Source organism: Oryx dammah, unplaced genomic scaffold (assembly GCF_014754425.2).
Source record: "Oryx dammah isolate SB20612 unplaced genomic scaffold, SCBI_Odam_1.1 HiC_scaffold_27, whole genome shotgun sequence".
Classification (NCBI taxonomy): domain Eukaryota; kingdom Metazoa; phylum Chordata; class Mammalia; order Artiodactyla; family Bovidae; genus Oryx; species Oryx dammah.
This window is the reverse complement of record NW_024070211.1, coordinates 14,816,534-14,834,367: the sequence shown is the minus strand read 5'-3', so window position 1 is coordinate 14,834,367 and position 17,834 is coordinate 14,816,534. Positions and strand designations below refer to the sequence as shown.

Below are 17,834 nucleotides of genomic sequence, written 5' to 3'. Positions count from 1 at the left end.
AATGAAAAGGACATCTTTTGTGGGTGTTAGTTCTAAAAGGTCTTGTAGGTCTTCACAGAACTGTTCAACTTCAGCTTCTTCAGCATTACTGGTTGGGGCATAGACTTGGATAACTGTGATACTGAATGGTTTGCCTTGGAGACAAACAGAGATCATTCTGTCATTTTTGAGATTGCATCCAAGTACTGCATTTCAGACTCTTTTTTTGACCATGGTGGCTACTCCACTTCTTCTGAGGGATTCCTGCCCGCAATAGTAGATATAATGGTCATCTGAGTTAAATTCATCCATTCCAGTCCATTGTAGTTCGCTGATTCCTAGAATGTCGACGTTCACTCTTGCCATCTCGTTTGACCACTTCCAATTTCCCTTGATTCATGGACCTCACATTCCAGGTTCCTATGCAATATTGCTCTTTACAGCATCGGACCTTGCTTCTATCACCAGTCACATCCACAGCTGGGTATTGTTTTTGCTTTGGCTCCATCCCTTCATTCTTTCTGGAGTTATTTCTCCACTGATCTCCAGTAGCATATTGGGCACCTAATGACCTGGGGAGTTCCTCTTTCAGTATCCTATCATTTTGCCTTTTCATACTGTTCATGGGGTTCTCAAGGCAAGAATACTGAAGTGGTTTGCCATTCCCTTCTCCAGTGGACCACATTCTGTCAGACTTCTTCACCATGACCCTCCCGTCTTGGGTTGCCCCGCAGGCATGGCTTGGTTTCATTGAGTTAGACAAGGCTGTGGTCCCAGTGTGATTAGATTGACTAGTTTTCTTTGAGTATGGTTTCAGAGTGTCTGCCCTCTGATGGCCTCTTGCAACACCTACCATCTTACTTGGGTTTCTCTTACCTTGGGCGTGGTGTATCTTTTCATGGCTGCTCCAGCAAAGCACAGCCGCTGCTCCTTATCTTGGACGAGGGGTATCTCCTTCACCTTCAAGTGGGATAGCTCCTCTAGACCCTCCCACTCCTCCGGTTGCTCCTCCCGGCCGCCGCCCCTGGCCTTGGGCGTGGTGTGGCTCCTCAGGTGGTTCTCTTTAAGTAGCTCTCTTTAAGTGTTCAAAGAACTGACATGGAAAAGAAATTAGAGTATCTGATTCTAGAAAGAAGAATCAAGTCCAGGTGAAAACTGTGGGGAAGGTCTTACCTCAACACTAGAACTTTCTTATGATAGTGGAACAGAGTGGCTCAGGTGTAGGTTCCTGTCCTTTGATGGTACAGAAGCAGAGGCTCAACACTTACCTCGTGGGGATGGTGTCAGAGCTAAACGATGGGCTGTGTTGTGGTGGATCAGTGAAGGGAGGGGGCAGACGACTGCCCTCCGAGATGTGAGAATTTGCTATCGGCTAGGCTTGTGTCCTGGCGGCTCCAGTCACAAACCCTCCCAGGACTGTGACTGCCCTCTCACCTTGTTGTTTCTTTTGCAGGGAAACAAGGCCAGAGGTCATTTCTCCTCTTGAAGAGAACTCTGCATCCCTGTATGAGCTGGGGACCTGGAACCCAGAAGTTACTCTGTCTTTGGAGGGGACCTTGAACTTAGAGGACATTCTCTACCTGGGGGACACAGGCGACCTTGATGAGGCTCTGTACGTGGAAGAAAGTGAACCGCTGGAGGAGACGCTGCACATCGAAGAAACCAGGGCACCGGATGAGGCCCTGTACCTGGAGGAGCCGAGGCCGGAGGAGGCTTTATATGTGGAAGAGCCGGCGAAGCGGGAGGGGGTGTTATGCGTGGAAGAGCCCGTGAAGACCGCAAGCCCAGAGCAGATAGCTCATAGGGGAGACACGCTCCTGAGCGAGGCGAAGTCTAACCCCAAGGAGAGCGTCCAAGCTGCGCCGAGTCCCAGCACAGAGGGGAGCCTGAGCATAGAGGACCTGGAATTGCTGGAGGGGCGTTTCCAGCAGTGCATTGAAGCCGTGGCCCAGCTGGAAGAGGAGAGGGATCAACTCATCCATGAGCTTGTGTTGCTCCGCGAGCCTGCCCTGCAGGAGGTGCAGCAGGTCCACCGGGATATCCTGGCCGCCTACAAACTGCATGCCCAGGCAGAGCTCGAGAGGGATGGGCTGAGGGAGGAGATCCGGCTGGTCAAGCAGAAGCTGTTCAAGGTGACCAAGGAGTGCGTGGCCTACCAGTACCAGCTGGAGTGCCGCCGGCAGGACGTGGCCCAGTTCGCCGATTTCCAGGAAGCACTGACCACCCGGGCAGCCCAGCTCTCAGAGGAACTAACTCAGCTCCGGGAAACCTATCAGAAGCAGAAGGGGCAGTTACGGCAACAGCTGGAAGCACCTCCGAGTCAGAGGGACGGGCACTTTCTCCAGGAGAGCCGGCGGCTCTCTGCCCAGTTCGAGAGCCTCATGGCAGAGAGCCGCCAGGGCCTGGAGGAGGAGTACGAGCCTCAGCTGCTGCGGCTCCTAGAGAGGAAAGAAGCTGCGGCCAAAGCTCTGCAGAAAACCCAGGCCGAGATCCAGGAGATGAAGGAGGCCCTGAGACCTCTGCAGGCAGAAGCCCAGCAGCTCCACCTGCAAAACAGGAACCTGGAGGACCAGATCATCCTTGTGAGGCAAAAGCGGGATGAGGAGGTGCAGCAGTACCGGGTAGGCCCACTGGGCGTGGGAGGAAGGACAGTCTTTTAGTCTAGGGAGGAAAAGGGGACCGGGCCAAATGTCTTTGGGCTGAAGGATGCTAGTATATATGAAGTGAAGTGAAGTCACTCAGTCATGTCTGGCTCTTTGCGACCCCACGGACTGTAGCCTACAAGGCTCCTCTGTCCATGGAATTTACCAGGCAAGAGTACTGGAGTGGGTTGCCATTTCCTTCTCCAAGGGATCTTCCTGACCCAGGGATCGAACCCAGGTTTCCCGCACTGTGGGCAGACACTTTACCATCTGAGCCACCAGGCTAGCATAGGTAGGAAGAGCAATTTGTTTCATGGGCCAGTCACTCACTTCTTTAAGCCATTTTCCATTTCATTCATTCAGGCCTGCTAGGGCTGAAAGTTAACCTGCACTCTTAGTTTCCACGACACTTTTACACCAATGATCTCCGTTAATCCTCCAAGTCAACTATTATCATTTTTCTTAGATGAGGAAACTGAGGCCGAGTGAGTCGGAGTAATTTGAACTCTAGTCTGACCAACCCCAAATATTTCAGTGCTCTTTCCATAGCACCATTTTCCAATTCTGAGTGAATCGCCCTTGGGTTTAGATAGAGCAGGAGGGAATGAGGCCAGGTAGAATTCATTCTCTCCCCTCCCCGGTATTCACTCTCAAGTCCCACCTATCTGATCTCTGCTTTGAAGTTTTCCAGTCTTAAAAAGCTGGGATGAAATCTATAAACCTCTATCCCTCCTTTTCCTTTTTTGTGCATTTGTCACCATTTCAATCGTATTCAAGCTATTTCTGATTGTGAGCCAGTCCTAATCCCTTTTAGAACAAAATGAGATCTAAACACTCAGTGCATAAACAGTTCTCTCTCCCCCACAGGCTGAGCTTTCAGAAGGTAGGGAGTATGGCTTACTTATCTCTGCCACCAGGCTGAGTCTGCATCAGTTAAGTGCTGACTTCTGTGCTGCTGGGCGCCATGAGAACCCCACACTGTGGTGCTTTTCACAGCAGTATTTTTGTCTTTTGAAACACACATTTTTTGGATGAACTTTAAAATCCCAGAGATTTTTACTTATCCATTAAGGAAGATGTCCTCTGTTGAAAATGGCTGCATTCACTTCACTGAAGATTTTGTCAAGCTTTCTATAGCTTATATTATGAAAAGAATAGGGTTTTGGGGTCATAGTATTGAATGCCTTCAAGCTATACATATTTACTCACCCAACACTGCCCTCCACCTCCACTGCACTTTTTATTGGGTCATAATCTAGTGAAAGGGTGGTAATTATTTTTGCATAAACAAATACTATTCTTAAACACCTGATACTCAATCAGATGTTACTTTAATAACTGTAACCCAGGGTAGAAAGTAACATGTGATTTAAGAGAGGTACAGATAAGAGTGCTATGGGATAATGAGATTATTTTTAGCCATGGATTAAATCAGAGAACCTGTAACAGAAGACAGTGTTATTTAAGTACTTAAGTATAGGCAAGATCTAGACCAGTGCTGTCCTACATGAATATAATGCAAGCCTCAAATATCATTTAAAATTTTCTAATAGCCACGTAAAAGAGAAATAGGTGAAGGTAATTTTTAACATATTATTTAATCCAATAGATATAAAAATATAATTAGTAACTTGGCTGCAGGTGAAAGGTGAAAAACTGAGAGGTGAGTTGAACTGTGGAGGTGGGTCAGGGCAGATCCCACTAGACTTTGAAATCCAGCCTGAGGAGTCTGGACTTTATTCAGTGGTCAGTTGGCTCCTTAAAGAAATTTAATCGAGGGATTAACATGATCCTTGCTCTTTTTTTAGTTAAAAAATGTATTCATTTTTGGCTACACTGGGTCTTTGATGCTACATGTAGGCTTTCTCTAGTCGTAGTGAGCAGGCGCTACTCTAAATCGCAGTGCACGAGATTCTTGTGCTGGCCTCTCATTTGGGAGCACAGGCTCTATCTAGGCACGAGGGCTTGAGCAGTCACGGCTCTTGGGCTCTAGAGCAGGGGCTCAGTAGCTGTGGCCATGGGGACGGTCGCTCCCAGCCTGTGGAATCTCCCTGGGCCGGGGCAGGCAGATTCTTAACTACTTGACCACCAGAAGTCCCCCTCACTCTCCTTTTAGAAACATTATTGGTGGCAGTGTGTAAAATGGGCTAGAGACCGACAGGCAAGGGAGACTGATTAGGAAACTACTACAGGTAAGAGGAAACAACGGTAGCAAAAGATAAGGAAGGGAAGCAAGAACAAACAGAATAATTTTCACTACAGAATGAGCGGGGCAGAGAAGTGAGAAGTCAGAGGATGCTTAGATTTCAGACAAGGCTAACTCAGATGGTGATGCACTAAGTAGGGAATCCTTGGGATTAGAATTTCCTTATATAGTGTTAGAATTCTAGAACTATTTCCCGAGTGATTTGCATCACTATACTGGATTTGTTTCAGATTTGATTATCTGTGCAGCTTTCCAAAGATCACTCTATGAGAAACAACCCTGATGAAAGTCTATTTCTATACCACAATTAAAGTAGGAAAAAAGGTCTGACAGAGATAATTCTTTCTGAAATGACTTTTCCCCAAACTGTTTGCCAAAGACCATGTATGGCATCTGATTACTTTTCAAGGGTACACCTCACCCTGGTGACTTTAAATTTGCTTTCATCACCATCACCCCATTCATTCAACAAATATTTAGCCTACTTTTTTTGTGCCAGGCAATGAGCTATGTGGTGGTTAAGAGATGAGAACTCGTGGTGAGGGGCTAGGGGTAGCGGACAGTCACTGTCCTCCAAAAGTTTATAGTTCAATTAAAAAATAATAAATTAAAATGAAATTAAAAAACAGAAAAAGAACCAAAAAGAAAAAAATTAATGATAAAAAAGTTTATAGTACAGGAAGGATACGAGATAAAACTTCCTAAAATCTAAGACATCTGGATCTAAGTATGTAAAGTGTGAGTTTTAGAATCAATGAAATAATTAACATACTTCAATGTGATAGACAATGTAATAGTTGTAGGAATAAAACATTGTACTGATGAAGCAGGTTTAATTACCCTTGGAGAAATAAGGGGGAAATTTCATACAAGGATTAAAAATAGCTAGCATGTACTTCAAGTTCTTTTTTTTTTTTTTTTTGAGGGGCAAAATCACATTTAGAATCAAATTGAAGTTCTTTACATGTAATAATTCATTTAATTCTTACCTCTGAGATAGGTGTAACTATTGTTACCATTTGAGAAACAAGTAAACAGGTGAGTCACAGAAGTCATTTGTCCAGGGTTACACAGCTATGAAGGGACGGAGGTGGGATGTAACCCTGGGAAATCCAGTTCAAGTTCATGCTACAAGGTGTTTGAGCTGTCTTAAAGAATGAATTCACTGTGTAGACAAGGGACGAAGACCATTCTATGCCAAGGGAACAACTCATAAAGCATGAAAACAGGCATGTTATGGGAAGTGTGCCTGAACCATAACAAGTCTGAGAAGTGTATGAGGCTGGAGAAGTAGCATGGGACCAGATTGTAAAGGGCTTTATGTATTCTTTAGGTCAGCGGTTTTCCTAAAAAGGTTTTCTTCAAAGCCACAGACTTTTCCCCAAAAATGTTATATGGAATGACAACATGTAAACATTAAAAAACAAACAAAAAAAACCCCACAGGTAAAAGTAGAGCTATAACTAAAGAGTGACAAGTACACTCCAGCCTCAGCCTCCTCCTGGGGTTTCATGGAAAACAGTTTGAAGACCATTTAAGAGTCTGCCTATCTATGTTTCTGGGCCTCCCAGGTGGAGCTAGTGGTAAGGAATTTGCCTAGCAGTGTAGATGTTAAAGAGATATGGGTTCAATCCCTGGGTCAGGAAAATCCCCTGGAGGAGGGCATGGCAACCCACTCCAGTATTCTTGCCTGGAGAATCCCATGGACAGGGGAACCTGGCAGGCTACAATCCATAGGGTCGCATGCTACTGAAGTAACTTAGCACCCATGCATCTATGTTATCTTTCTCTACTTTTGTATCTATTTATGTGAAGGCAGTAAGGCAACTGTTAAGAGTATAAGCTCTAAGCTAATGGCAAATCCTGGGTCTACCACTAACTGTGAAACCTTGGACAAATTACTTAACCTGTGGTTGAGCTCCTTCACATGTAAAATGGGATTAATGGGTCTGCTGCAAGGAATGAACTTGTTAGTAGGATCTGTAAAGCACTTCTAATGGTGCCTGGCACACAAGTACTCTAAGTGGCAGTGTGGAGGGTAGATTCAAAGACCCTGGAAAGACCACTTAGTGGGAGACGAGAGAGATGTGAGGGAAAATGGGCAGATTTGGTGATTGATTACAGTGCGTGGGGTGAGTTTGCTGAGAATGACCAAGTTTTTACCTTGAAACTGGAAGACTTCTAGTGCCAAAAGATGGAATATGCTTACTATCTGCATGCTTCACATCAGTAAGCATTTTATGTGTAGGGTGCCAGACATATTAAGATCCAAGAGCCTACAGTCTGATTGGGAGTTAAAGATCTTACATGCCAGGCAGGGTGGCCACAAGAACAAAACAAAACAAAAGCCACATGTAGCTAGTGACTTCCATATTGGACAGTGTAGACCAGAGGAGTCATGGAGGTCCTAGTTAGAAGTGAGGGTCAAACTAGCAGGAGTCTGAATGCCAGGCTAAAGAAGTGGAAAGCCTATGAAAGACTGAATGATAACACACTTTTTGATGGCTGCACCATGTGGGATGTGTTTCCTGACCAGGGATTAAACTCGTGCCCTGCTGCAGTAGAAGCACAGTCTTAACCACTAGACCACCAGGGAAGTCCTGATAAAGCACTTTTAAAAATGTTAACCTAGTGATGCTACATAGGATAAAGAATGGAGATTGTCCTTCATTTCTGTCACTGTATTAATACTTCATTCTGTGACAGCTTCTCCCTGTCAAGAGCTTATCAGTGACAGTAGATTGTCTTTACAAGCATGTTCTTTTGTATATCCAGCAAATGACAGGTTTACTAGATACAAGGCTTGGGAAACTGGGGCACAGAGGTATGCAGACGCTTTTAGATAACACACTTAGATGGTAAAGCCACATTTCTGCACGGTGTCAAAGCATGGTTATGTGTTGGATGTTGCTCGGTCATATGACTCTTTGTGACTCTGTGAACTATAGCCTGCCAAGCCTGTCCATGGGATTTCCCAGGCAAGAATACTGTAGTGAGTTGCTATTTCCTACTCCAGATCTTCCTAACCCAGGGATCAAACCCAAGTTTCTGAGTTTTCTGCATAGCCAGGTGGATTCTTTACCACTGTGCCACCTGACTAGGCACTAAAAAACGACCTTTTGACAATATATGATGAAAGCTGAGATTCAACTACAGTATCAAACACTGCAGACTGACATGCCTCAGGTATACCAAGGATGACTCAGAGAACAAGTTATTTACATCATTCTATTTAGAACATGCTTCCCTGTTGGCTCAGTTGGTAAAGAAACCCCCTGCAATGCAGGGCCCCAGGTTCAATCCCTGGATGGGGAAGATCCCTTGGAGAAGGAAATGGCAACACTCCAGTATTCTTGCCTGGAATATCCCATGGACAGGGGAGCCTGGTGCGCTATAGAGCCTATGGGGTTGCAAACAGTTGGACAGAACTGAGCAACCACCATCAAGAATATGCACCCAAACTGGATTCCAAGTTTATTATTCTTCAAAATCTGAGATAAAGTCATTGCCCCTTAAAAATATGCCTTCCAATTTCAGCACTCCCTTTCCTTCCCAAGTCCCCCATGCTGAGGATCCATGCCAGCTAGCAGGCAAGCCACAGACTGACTTGCTGACATCTTCCATACATCATTCCACAGACATTAATCCGCAGAGAAAATCTGTAGAATGATCTTGCCTGGTTTTGGCACAATGGGAAAGTTATCTGAGACCCAAGGGCCTCCAGGGCATAGCACCTTCATTTTCCAAATTAGCACTTTAGAACAAATTGCCCTGATATAATAAGCAAAGGGTATAGGAAATTAACCATGATACTCTCATTAATTAAGCATCTGCTTGTATGTCTTGTTGTGGTAAGTACTAAGGAAAGCTATGTCTGACTTCAAGGAGCTTCAAATAGTTATTCAAATATTCCTGCTTACATAAAGACTTGGTTTCTTTCAACTTCAATTAAGTTGTACTATTAAAAACTGATTAAACATCCCTGTCAAAATATGTTCTCTGAATCTCATTTTCTCAATCTCAACACTGCTGTGGAAATAAACAATGTGTAAATAAATGCTTTATAATAATGGACGTCAGGTTTTTACTGTTTGGCTCATTAGAGATGTGCTTGGCCCTCATGCAGGAACAGCTGGAGGAGATGGAAGAACGACAGAGGCAGCTAAGAAGCGGGGTGCAACTGCAGCAACAGAAGAACAAAGAGATGGAGCAGCTAAGAGTCAGCCTTGCTGAAGAGCTCGCAACTTACAAGTCAGTTTTTGCTGCTCCCCAAATCTCAACCAACACTGGCTGAGGGGATGGTGGGGAGGGCAGATGTTGCTCATGAGAAATTTCTCGACAGTGAAAAGCAGAAAAAAAAATTGGGGGGAAAACGGTCAAATTGTGCTCATCCATGAACAGAAGGAAATTTTTTTTTTTTTTTTTAAGGGCTATGCTACCTAAGAGCCTGGAACAGGTTAATGCTCCCACTTCTGAGGCAGGTGGAATCGAGACACCGTCTCAAGGTGATACTTACGGTTACAAGAGTGGTGTCTGCCTTGCTGCTGCTTTCCTAACAAGACTAATGCCTCAAAAAAAATTGTGTGTCCAGTAACAAATTACATCATTTAGGAGTAACAGGATGACACATACCTCCAAGTTGCCTGGTTCAAGTATTCAGGCTTCCTTTGCAATGTTTCAGTTTCTAGTAGGACTTAAAACACACCCTGATTGTCACCAGGAAATCTGTAACAGGATAAAACATCTAGGCTCTGTGCATTCTTACTTTCGTCACCCTACCTGACCCTATCTGCTATTCATAAACAGTTTCCTTAGAATAGCAGAGAGGGCAGTTAGGACATCTAATTCAGACTATGACTAAGGAGGCCAAGAAGGCTAAAGAAACCTGTTAACAGTCACTTAAAAAGCTGAAGAGGGTGTTGTTTATAGACCAAAGAACATTGATTATTGTTTAATTTGTGAAACAAGCAACACACCTATCCACTGATTTCTTTACATTCCAGTGTTCTCATTCTTTATAAAGCCCTAGATTCTCTTAGATAGACACTAAGGGTTAAAAAAGATGAAATTGGATATTAGATTAAGTCCATAAATCTTTATTAATTTCCTAGTTAACCCTACATCTTGGATACAAATTCATAACTATTATAACTGATGCTTTTCCTAAATTACTAGATTTTTTTTTTTTTTGGCTCCTCCAGTTTGCAAGAGTTCCCCAACTAAAGACTGAACCCCAGCCATGGCAGTGAAAGCACCCAATCTTAACCACTAGACCACCAGGGAACTCCCATACTAGAACTGTCTTCTACTGTGTTTTATCTAGGCATAACAGACCATGCTTGATTGCGAGATTACTAGAACCCTGTAATTGAAGAAAATGAGCTGCTAAACACCTTTGTGTGGATCAGATGAAAAGTACAACTGGGAGAAGACAATGATTAATCCAAAGAATCAAAACCATAGAATTTCAGACCTTGTTATACCTTGTAAAGTTAATGTGAGCAGATGGAATTTTTAGTGAGCCCCTACCAAAGTCATCCCTGATTAGATGCAAATCACTCTAGTAAGCTCTCCCTAACATATCTGCACTAAGCTTCAGAAATTCATGGTTAAAAACCTTATAACGGGAATTCCCATCATGGTCCAGTGGTTAGGACTCAATGCTTTGGGGCCTGGTCAGTCCTTGGTCAGGGAACTGAGATCCTGCAAGCCACACAGCACAGCCCCCGTCCCCCACCCCCCAAAAAAAACCCACAAAAACTTTATTATATACTGTATTAAGTTGCAAAGTTTAAACTTATCCTTTTTTCTCTCAACCTTACAGGGGCTGTTTAGAAACATACGGCCGAATCTGTAACCAAGAAACAAAAAAAAACTTCTTAGCAAAGGATCACTAAGTACCCTCTGGACATATTGTTTTCTAAACAGAGAAAGGAGTGTCATGGATTTGGCAAGCAGTTCCCTCTGGGAAAGTTACAAATACTGGCTGACCTGTTTAAAAAGATTCTAGGGCTGGCTGGAGGCAGAACACTGTCAGTCCACTCTTAGCTGTATTCTATTTCATACATTGCTGGTACTTATCTCAGTGCACTGAGGAACAGAAAAATGAGTCTCCTGTCAGCCATCAGCAGCTTTCCACAGGCACACAGAGTGAAGGATGAATGTATGGACACACTCTAGTGAAAAATGTACCTTGCCTTGTGCTGACCCAAAACAAAGTTTTTCGGGAACACAGGTGAAGTAAAAAAGGCACCGTATTACCATTACAGTTGACCCTTGAACAATGTGGGGTTTAATCTGCACATAACTTAGTTGGCCCTCGGTATCAAAAATTACTTCATCTCTGTGAATTCTGTGTTATTTACTACTGAAGAGTATCTGTGTAAGTGGACCTGTGCACTTCAAACCCATGTTGTTCAAGGGTAAACTGTATATGGTTTACAATCCGGATCCTTTTGTGCCATGAGTGTTCTACTTTAACTGAATTCCTCTGCAAAGTTTTAAAGTCTATGCTGATTCATGTAGGTTTACTCTTGTGTCAAGGTATTTTCACTATACTCTAAAAGAACTACTCACTTCAAGACAAACAAGAACCAATCCAGATTTCCCAAAATATTTTACCTTATGAAAATGATTTTGGGTCAGAGTGATCTATTCAGTTAGACTGGGTGTTTGGTAAAGAACCAAGCATTTTATCTGGTTATGGTACTTGGCTTTCAAGAGCCTACTTTTCTAACCTCTAAGTACAGGCCCCAGTGAAATATACTGGGGAGATTCAACCTCTATGAGAAAAGGTCAAACGCCTTTTCAAAATTTAAATTTTGCCTTAAATTCTCTCTGCCACACTGCCTCTAACATTCTTAAAAGTTCACATGGTTCTCTAGAGGTAAGACTTCAAAAAAATGTTATTTTACCAAAGCCTAATCTGTACACCTGATTCAAGGTTTTATGTCTTTCACTTCCCCTGGGAAGGAGTAAAGCTCTTTTCTATACCTCTGGGTCTACTATATTTACTTCTGCTCTTGGTAGTCAAAGACCAAAGAAAATAACTGTCATCTGAACAACTTTTCTAGAAGCCAGAGACTGGTGTTTGATGAATGTTATACACTAAATAAAACCCATCAGCATGGGATTATGTAGAAAAGCAATTTATTCCATTATAAGCACTTACACAGTTAGTCAAGGAGAGTAACAGGCCTGCTGGTGAAACAGGTCACCCAAAATAGAGATGGTATCAAACTAGTGGTCAAGGACTAACTCCTTAAAAAAAAAAAAAAAGAAGCAACTCTTATCCAGGATTAATTTAATTTTAAAAACAAATACAAGCTATTGATTCACTCTTCTCAACTTAACTGGACAGTCTACCTGTGGTATAACTGTCAGGTAAAAACATACATCTTTACAACTTGGTGGTCCCAAGTTTTTTAAAAAAACCATTTCACAGAAAGGAAAGAAATAATATGAAAACAGCTCAAGAAATACACTAACAAGCAAAAATATATGGGGAAGGAGGAACACACTGTTTTGACTTAACTGAAGAAACTGAGGAGACTGGTCTATGTAAGGAAATGTGCATCCTGGAAAGTTTGGCGTGTAGGAATTTGTATGACTTAAATCTCCCCTATTTCCTGAATAAAAACATCTTGTAGTATTTATACTTCGTGGCTCAGACACCTACCTCACTTAGCTCTATTTCTTACTCACTCTAGCCTTTACTTAAATGAGTCTGAAAAACTTGGGGATATAGCATAAGAAGAAAAATAACCACACACAATATTCCCCCTTTTTGTGGCTACTTTTAGACCTCTGTTACTAGAAAATTCCTAAAGAAAATTTAAATATAAGTCTGTGGCTTTGCTGAATCAAGAAGCCCCCAGTTAATATTTAGAAAACATCTTCTGTTTGGACTAATAACATTGTTGATAGAACTTATTATAGAGGGATAACCAAACAAAGTCTGTGTCTCAAAACCAGTGTTAAATCAATCTCAGAGTTGAGAGGAAGAAAAGGGGAGTCTAAAAATCACAAGTGCAGACATGATCTAAGATCCTTGTCCTTCTGGATCCACACTTCCTTCAGGGTCTTCATCATTATAAATGTTCTCAGCCTGCCAAAAACAAAGAGAAAAGGGTATTGAGTAAACATGAAAGTAACTTCTTGAAGTTAAGGCTGAAAACAGATGAGGCTAGAAGACAGAAAAACATCTATTTCTGCTTTACTGACTATGCCAAAGCCTTTGACTGTGTGGATCACAATCAACTGTGGAAAATTCTGAGAGAGATGCGAGTACCAGACCACCTAACTTGCCTCTTGAGAAATCTGTATGCAGGTCAGGAAGCAACAGTTAGAACTGGACATGGAACAACAGACTGGTTCCAAATAGGAAAAGGAGTATGTTAAGGCTGTATATTGTCACCCTGCTTATTTAACTTATATGCAGAGGAGAAATGCTGGACTGGAAGAAACACAAGCTGGAATCAAGATTGCCGGGAGAAATATCAATAACCTCAGATATGCAGATGACACCACCCTTATGGCAGAAGGTGAAGAGGAACTAAAAAAGCCTCTTGATGAAAGTGAAAGAGGAGAGTGAAAAAGTTGGCTTAAAGCTCCATTCAGAAAACGAAGATCGAGGCATCCAGTCCCATTGCTTCATGGGAAATAGATGGGGAAACAGTGGAAACAGTGTCAGACTTTATTTTTTGGGCTCCAAAATCACTGGAGATGGTGATTGCAGCCATGAAATTAAAAGACGCTTATTCCTTGGAAAAAAAGTTATGACCAACCTAGATAGCATATTCAAAAGCAGAGACATTACTTTGCCGACTAAGGTCCATCTAGTCAAGGCTATCGGTTTTCCAGTGGTCATGTATGGATGTGAGAGTTGGACTGTGAAGAAGGCTGAGCGCTGAAGAATTGATGCTTTTGAATTGTGGTGTTGAAGAAGACTCTTGAGAGTCCCTTGGACTGCAAGGAGATCCAACCAGTCCATTCTGAAGGAGATCAGCCCTGGGATTTCTTTGGAAGGAATGATGCTAAAGCTGAAACTCCAATACTTTGGCTACTTCATGCGAAGAGTTGACTCACTGGAAAAGACTCTGATGCTGGAAGGGATTGGGGGCAGGAGGAGAAGGGGATGCAGAAGATAAGATGGCTGGATGGCATCACTGACTTGATGAACGTGAACCTGAGTGAAGTCCAGGAGTTGGTGATGGACAGGGAGGCCTGGCGTGCTGCGATTCATGGGGTTGCAAAGAGTCGGAGACGACTGACCGACTGAACTGAACTGAGAAAGATAGACAGTGTGGTATATAGTCTGTTTTAACTATTCAACTCTGCAGCAGTTTGCTAAAAGCAGACATAGGCGCCTGCAAATGGATGAGAATAGTTGTGGGCTAATAAAATCAGGCAGTTGGCCATATGCCAACCACCTCCGCATTAAGATATTCCCCCAAAACTGAAGTATGGTTACTGTTTGTCTTGATAATCAACCTTGAATCTTTTCTTTAACCTTGAATCTTTTAATCAGACACTAATCATAAGTAAAAAATCATAATAAGTAAAAACAATACTCATAATAATAAGTAAAAACAACACAAATGTCCATCAACTGATGAATGGATAAATAAAAGTAGAGTGATGGCTGCCTAGTACTGGGTGGACTAGAGGTGAACAGGAGGGATGACTACTGGGTATGGGGTTGGTTTCTGGGGTAACTAATGGTAGTGATGGTTGCACAATTCTGTGACTGTAAAATTTGCTGAATTGTCCATGGGGGAAAAAAGAATCCCCAGGCCGCAACAAAACCGTATTTCAAAATCAAATCTCAATTTATAAGTATTTTTAAAAGAGAAACCATTCTTGCATAAAGTAAACTCTACATGTACTACTTGGTTGTTCTTAGTATGAACTATGCACAAACCACTAGGATAGATGCTGCAGAGGATGGGACAGTCATAGCTTATAACCTGACTACAGGGACAAAGAATGTATACAATTGCACGAGCAGTCTGACAACAGTTGTGTGCTATCTTTCCCCCTGACACCAATGGGGTGTCCAACAATTCAGTTCAATCCTGATGCTGACCACCTAGAGGCAAATCTGTGACCAAGGGCTCACACCCACAAGACTTCAGAGGCCAGTGTCAAGCCCTGATAGCTCAGGCTACCAAAGCACTTTTGTCCCACTTGCCTGTAAATTTTCTCACAACCTTGCCCCCAACCCTCCGCCCCGGTTTGGGCACAAGGGGTTACGTATAAATAGCAAGAGAGACTCCTACTACTCAGGAAATCTCAAGAGTACAAGCATTCCCTAAACATACCAACCACATTTTGGCAAATAGCCTTCTATCAAATAGTTACATATAATTCAACATAAGACTAGAAACCCAAATTTTAATATGAGGAAATTCTATCATGTCCTACAATCTGCTTTTTTCCAGCTTATCAGTATATCATGAATAGCTTACAAAACTAGTATACTTCTTTTTGATACATAATATTCCAAAGTATGGATGCAGAACATGTGTTAATTTCATAGAACACAAATATTCCCATCTTACTTATTTTTGATTAATAGCATTATTCCAAAGCAAAGTTCTGAATATCAAAATGTTTTTCCTCATGCTGAACCAAAATCTCACCTCTGGCACTTCTTCCTGGTTCTAGATCTAGTCTGAGACAATAAAGGTTTATTTAGAATTAATTTTCATTTATTCCGCCACTGTCATTTAAAAGTCATGCAATTGTTTTTTAGATTGTAGTAAAGGACACAGTTTATCATCGTAACCATTTTAAACTGTACAGTTCAATGGCATTAAGTCCATTCACATTGTGTGTGCAAGTATCACCACCATCATTTCTTGGGTTGCAACATTATCAGACATTATAATTATTTTTATTAAATCCCAAGTGCTCTGAAAATTCAAAGCAGGGCAATCACCTTTAACCGAGGCTTAAAAAGGCAGGGAATGTTTTTGAAATCTAGCAAGTTTCATGGAGAAACAGTACTCTTTGATCCTGTGACACTGGGACAACCAGGTAAGAGTAGGCAGTTGATCATGTACAGGTAAGTCACATGGCGGGAGTAAACGAACAGCTGCCAGCTGCACTGAAGTATACATAAACAGAATAATACTAGGTTTCACTTATCTAAACACTTACCATTTGCCACACTTGCATGATATTGTCTTCTGATACAGAACAAATCACCCAAGGTTCGTTGGGATTCCAGGAGAAATCAGATATCTTGGCAGTGTGACCACCATGAATAAACTGAAAAAGGGAGGAAAACAGAGATGAAAAGCAGACAGAGGACAATAATTCATCAACTATTTCAGTTGTGCTCAGTATCTGTAACATACCAACAACTCTGGTGGCCCATCTTCTGCATCTTCTGGGGATTGTTCCTCTCCAATTTTACTAGCACAAAGAAGTTTTTAAGTTAAATTTACCTTGAGTAATTCTGGAAAGTGTAAGAAAAGAACTTCACAAAGAGTAATTTAACAAGACATACCTTAAATCCCAGACATTCAGTCTACGATCAGTACCACTGGAAGCCAAAATAGTCTCATTGTGAGGCGACCACTGAACCTGTATGTGAGAAAAAAAATCTATCAGAAAACTGAGGAGAGGGGAGTTTCCTGGTGGTCCACTGCTTAAAAATCCACCCTATAATGTAGGAAACAAATGTTTGATCCCTGATCAAGGAACCGAGATCCCACACCCTGCAGGGCAACAAAAACCCACAAGCCACACCTAGAGAAGCCTGTGCAATGCAACAAAAGATCCCTGCAATGATGACCTGACGCAGCCAAAACAGATAAATGCCAAATGTCATCTAACACTGACCTAAGAACTAAAGAATAGCTCACCCAAACAATCTACCCAAGTACTTTCAGTGTTACACACAGTGCCTTTGCATTCAGTTTTGAACATAATGTAACAATTTCTTGAACTGAGTCAGAGGGCTCTGCATATTAAGAAAGAAGCTTAATTAAATTGATTAGGCAGAAAATTTGGGAGTCAGTACTTTAGGACTGAACTGTGAAATTAAAATGGATATGGCAAGTTACCAAGAAATGGAAATAAGAGAAGAGACACAGGCCAGGCATAAGGTTGATTAAAAACACTAGGAGCATTAGTTTCTCTTACCTGGAATATTTCATCCTTATGTGATTCAAAGGAATGCAACTTAAGTTTCAGATTTCTCAGATCCCACAGGGCAACAGTCTATGTACAGAAAGGAAAGGAAGAGTAATCAATATAATTTTTTTAACGAGAAAATCCACAACTAAAAGATCTCTGTGCATTCTAAAGAAGCCAGAGAAATCCACCCTTTGTCTTTTTGTCAAAATAAATCACACTAACCTTGTCAGCTGATCCTGTGGCAAGAATGAACTCACTATAAGGATTGAAAGAAAGGCAGTTCACTTCAGCAGTGTGAGCATCAACTGAGTGGCTTGGTTTGGAAGTATTGTTTGAACGAGTATCCCAGCTTCAGTGAAAGAAAAAATACAGGGGGAGGGGGAAAGCTTAAAATGGATAATCAAATATTATACAACTTAGATAATATATTGAGAAAAAGATGGATTCAACTCACATCATGAGTTTCTGATCATCAGCAACCGACCCAAAGAGGGACTCATGGAGCAGATGCCAGGAGACATCCTCTACTACTGCCGTGTGCCCTGTGAAGATGGTCTTCGCATCCACAACTTTCCCTTCCTTTGGAACAGCACTTATGTCCCACAGGCAGATGGTCTTAAATGAGAAAAATGAGCTATTATATAAAAGAAAGAGTCTCACTTCCTCATACACCCCAGAGGAAAACGTTGATACAACTAGCCCAGATGTGCTTCACACTGGGAAGAATACGCACGTGGTCATCTGAAGCACTCAGTAAGTGCCCACTGAGATTTGGGTTCCAAGAAAGCCCATAGCCTTCCTTCTGATGTCCACGGAGACGCAAGTCTGGGTTGCACTCTCCAGAAGGGTCTACAAAGTAA

General features: G+C 42.2%; 2 protein-coding genes across 5 annotated transcripts in view; one reads left to right on the top strand and one right to left on the bottom strand.

Annotated features, from left to right (window-relative positions):
- SYNC (syncoilin, intermediate filament protein) overlaps positions 1–12,252 on the top strand; it is a 21,289-nt gene extending 9,037 nt beyond the window's left edge. The window contains exons 2-5 of one of the 3 annotated variants that reach the window (XM_040228046.1): positions 1,433–2,600; positions 8,954–9,078; positions 9,256–9,332; positions 10,652–12,252. In XM_040228046.1, the coding sequence (XP_040083980.1) occupies positions 1,433–2,600; positions 8,954–9,078; positions 9,256–9,332; positions 10,652–10,662 (1,381 nt within the window). In that variant the 3' untranslated portion in view covers positions 10,663–12,252. Of the gene's footprint in view, positions 1–1,432; positions 2,601–8,953; positions 9,079–9,255; positions 9,333–10,150 lie in introns of all 3 variants that reach the window. The other 2 variants (XM_040228044.1, XM_040228047.1) reach the window with 2 other exon arrangements.
- The window catches only part of RBBP4 (RB binding protein 4, chromatin remodeling factor), a 17,011-nt gene continuing 11,136 nt past the window's right edge, over positions 11,960–17,834 (bottom strand). For both annotated transcript variants that reach the window (XM_040228048.1, XM_040228049.1), the window contains exons 5-12: positions 17,708–17,823; positions 17,429–17,589; positions 17,197–17,323; positions 16,981–17,058; positions 16,343–16,419; positions 16,191–16,248; positions 15,991–16,101; positions 11,960–12,934 (exon numbers count right to left, since the gene is read on the bottom strand). In XM_040228048.1, coding sequence (XP_040083982.1) covers positions 12,869–12,934; positions 15,991–16,101; positions 16,191–16,248; positions 16,343–16,419; positions 16,981–17,058; positions 17,197–17,323; positions 17,429–17,589; positions 17,708–17,823 — 794 coding nt within the window. In that variant the 3' untranslated portion in view covers positions 11,960–12,868. The remainder of the gene's footprint in view (positions 12,935–15,990; positions 16,102–16,190; positions 16,249–16,342; positions 16,420–16,980; positions 17,059–17,196; positions 17,324–17,428; positions 17,590–17,707; positions 17,824–17,834) is intronic.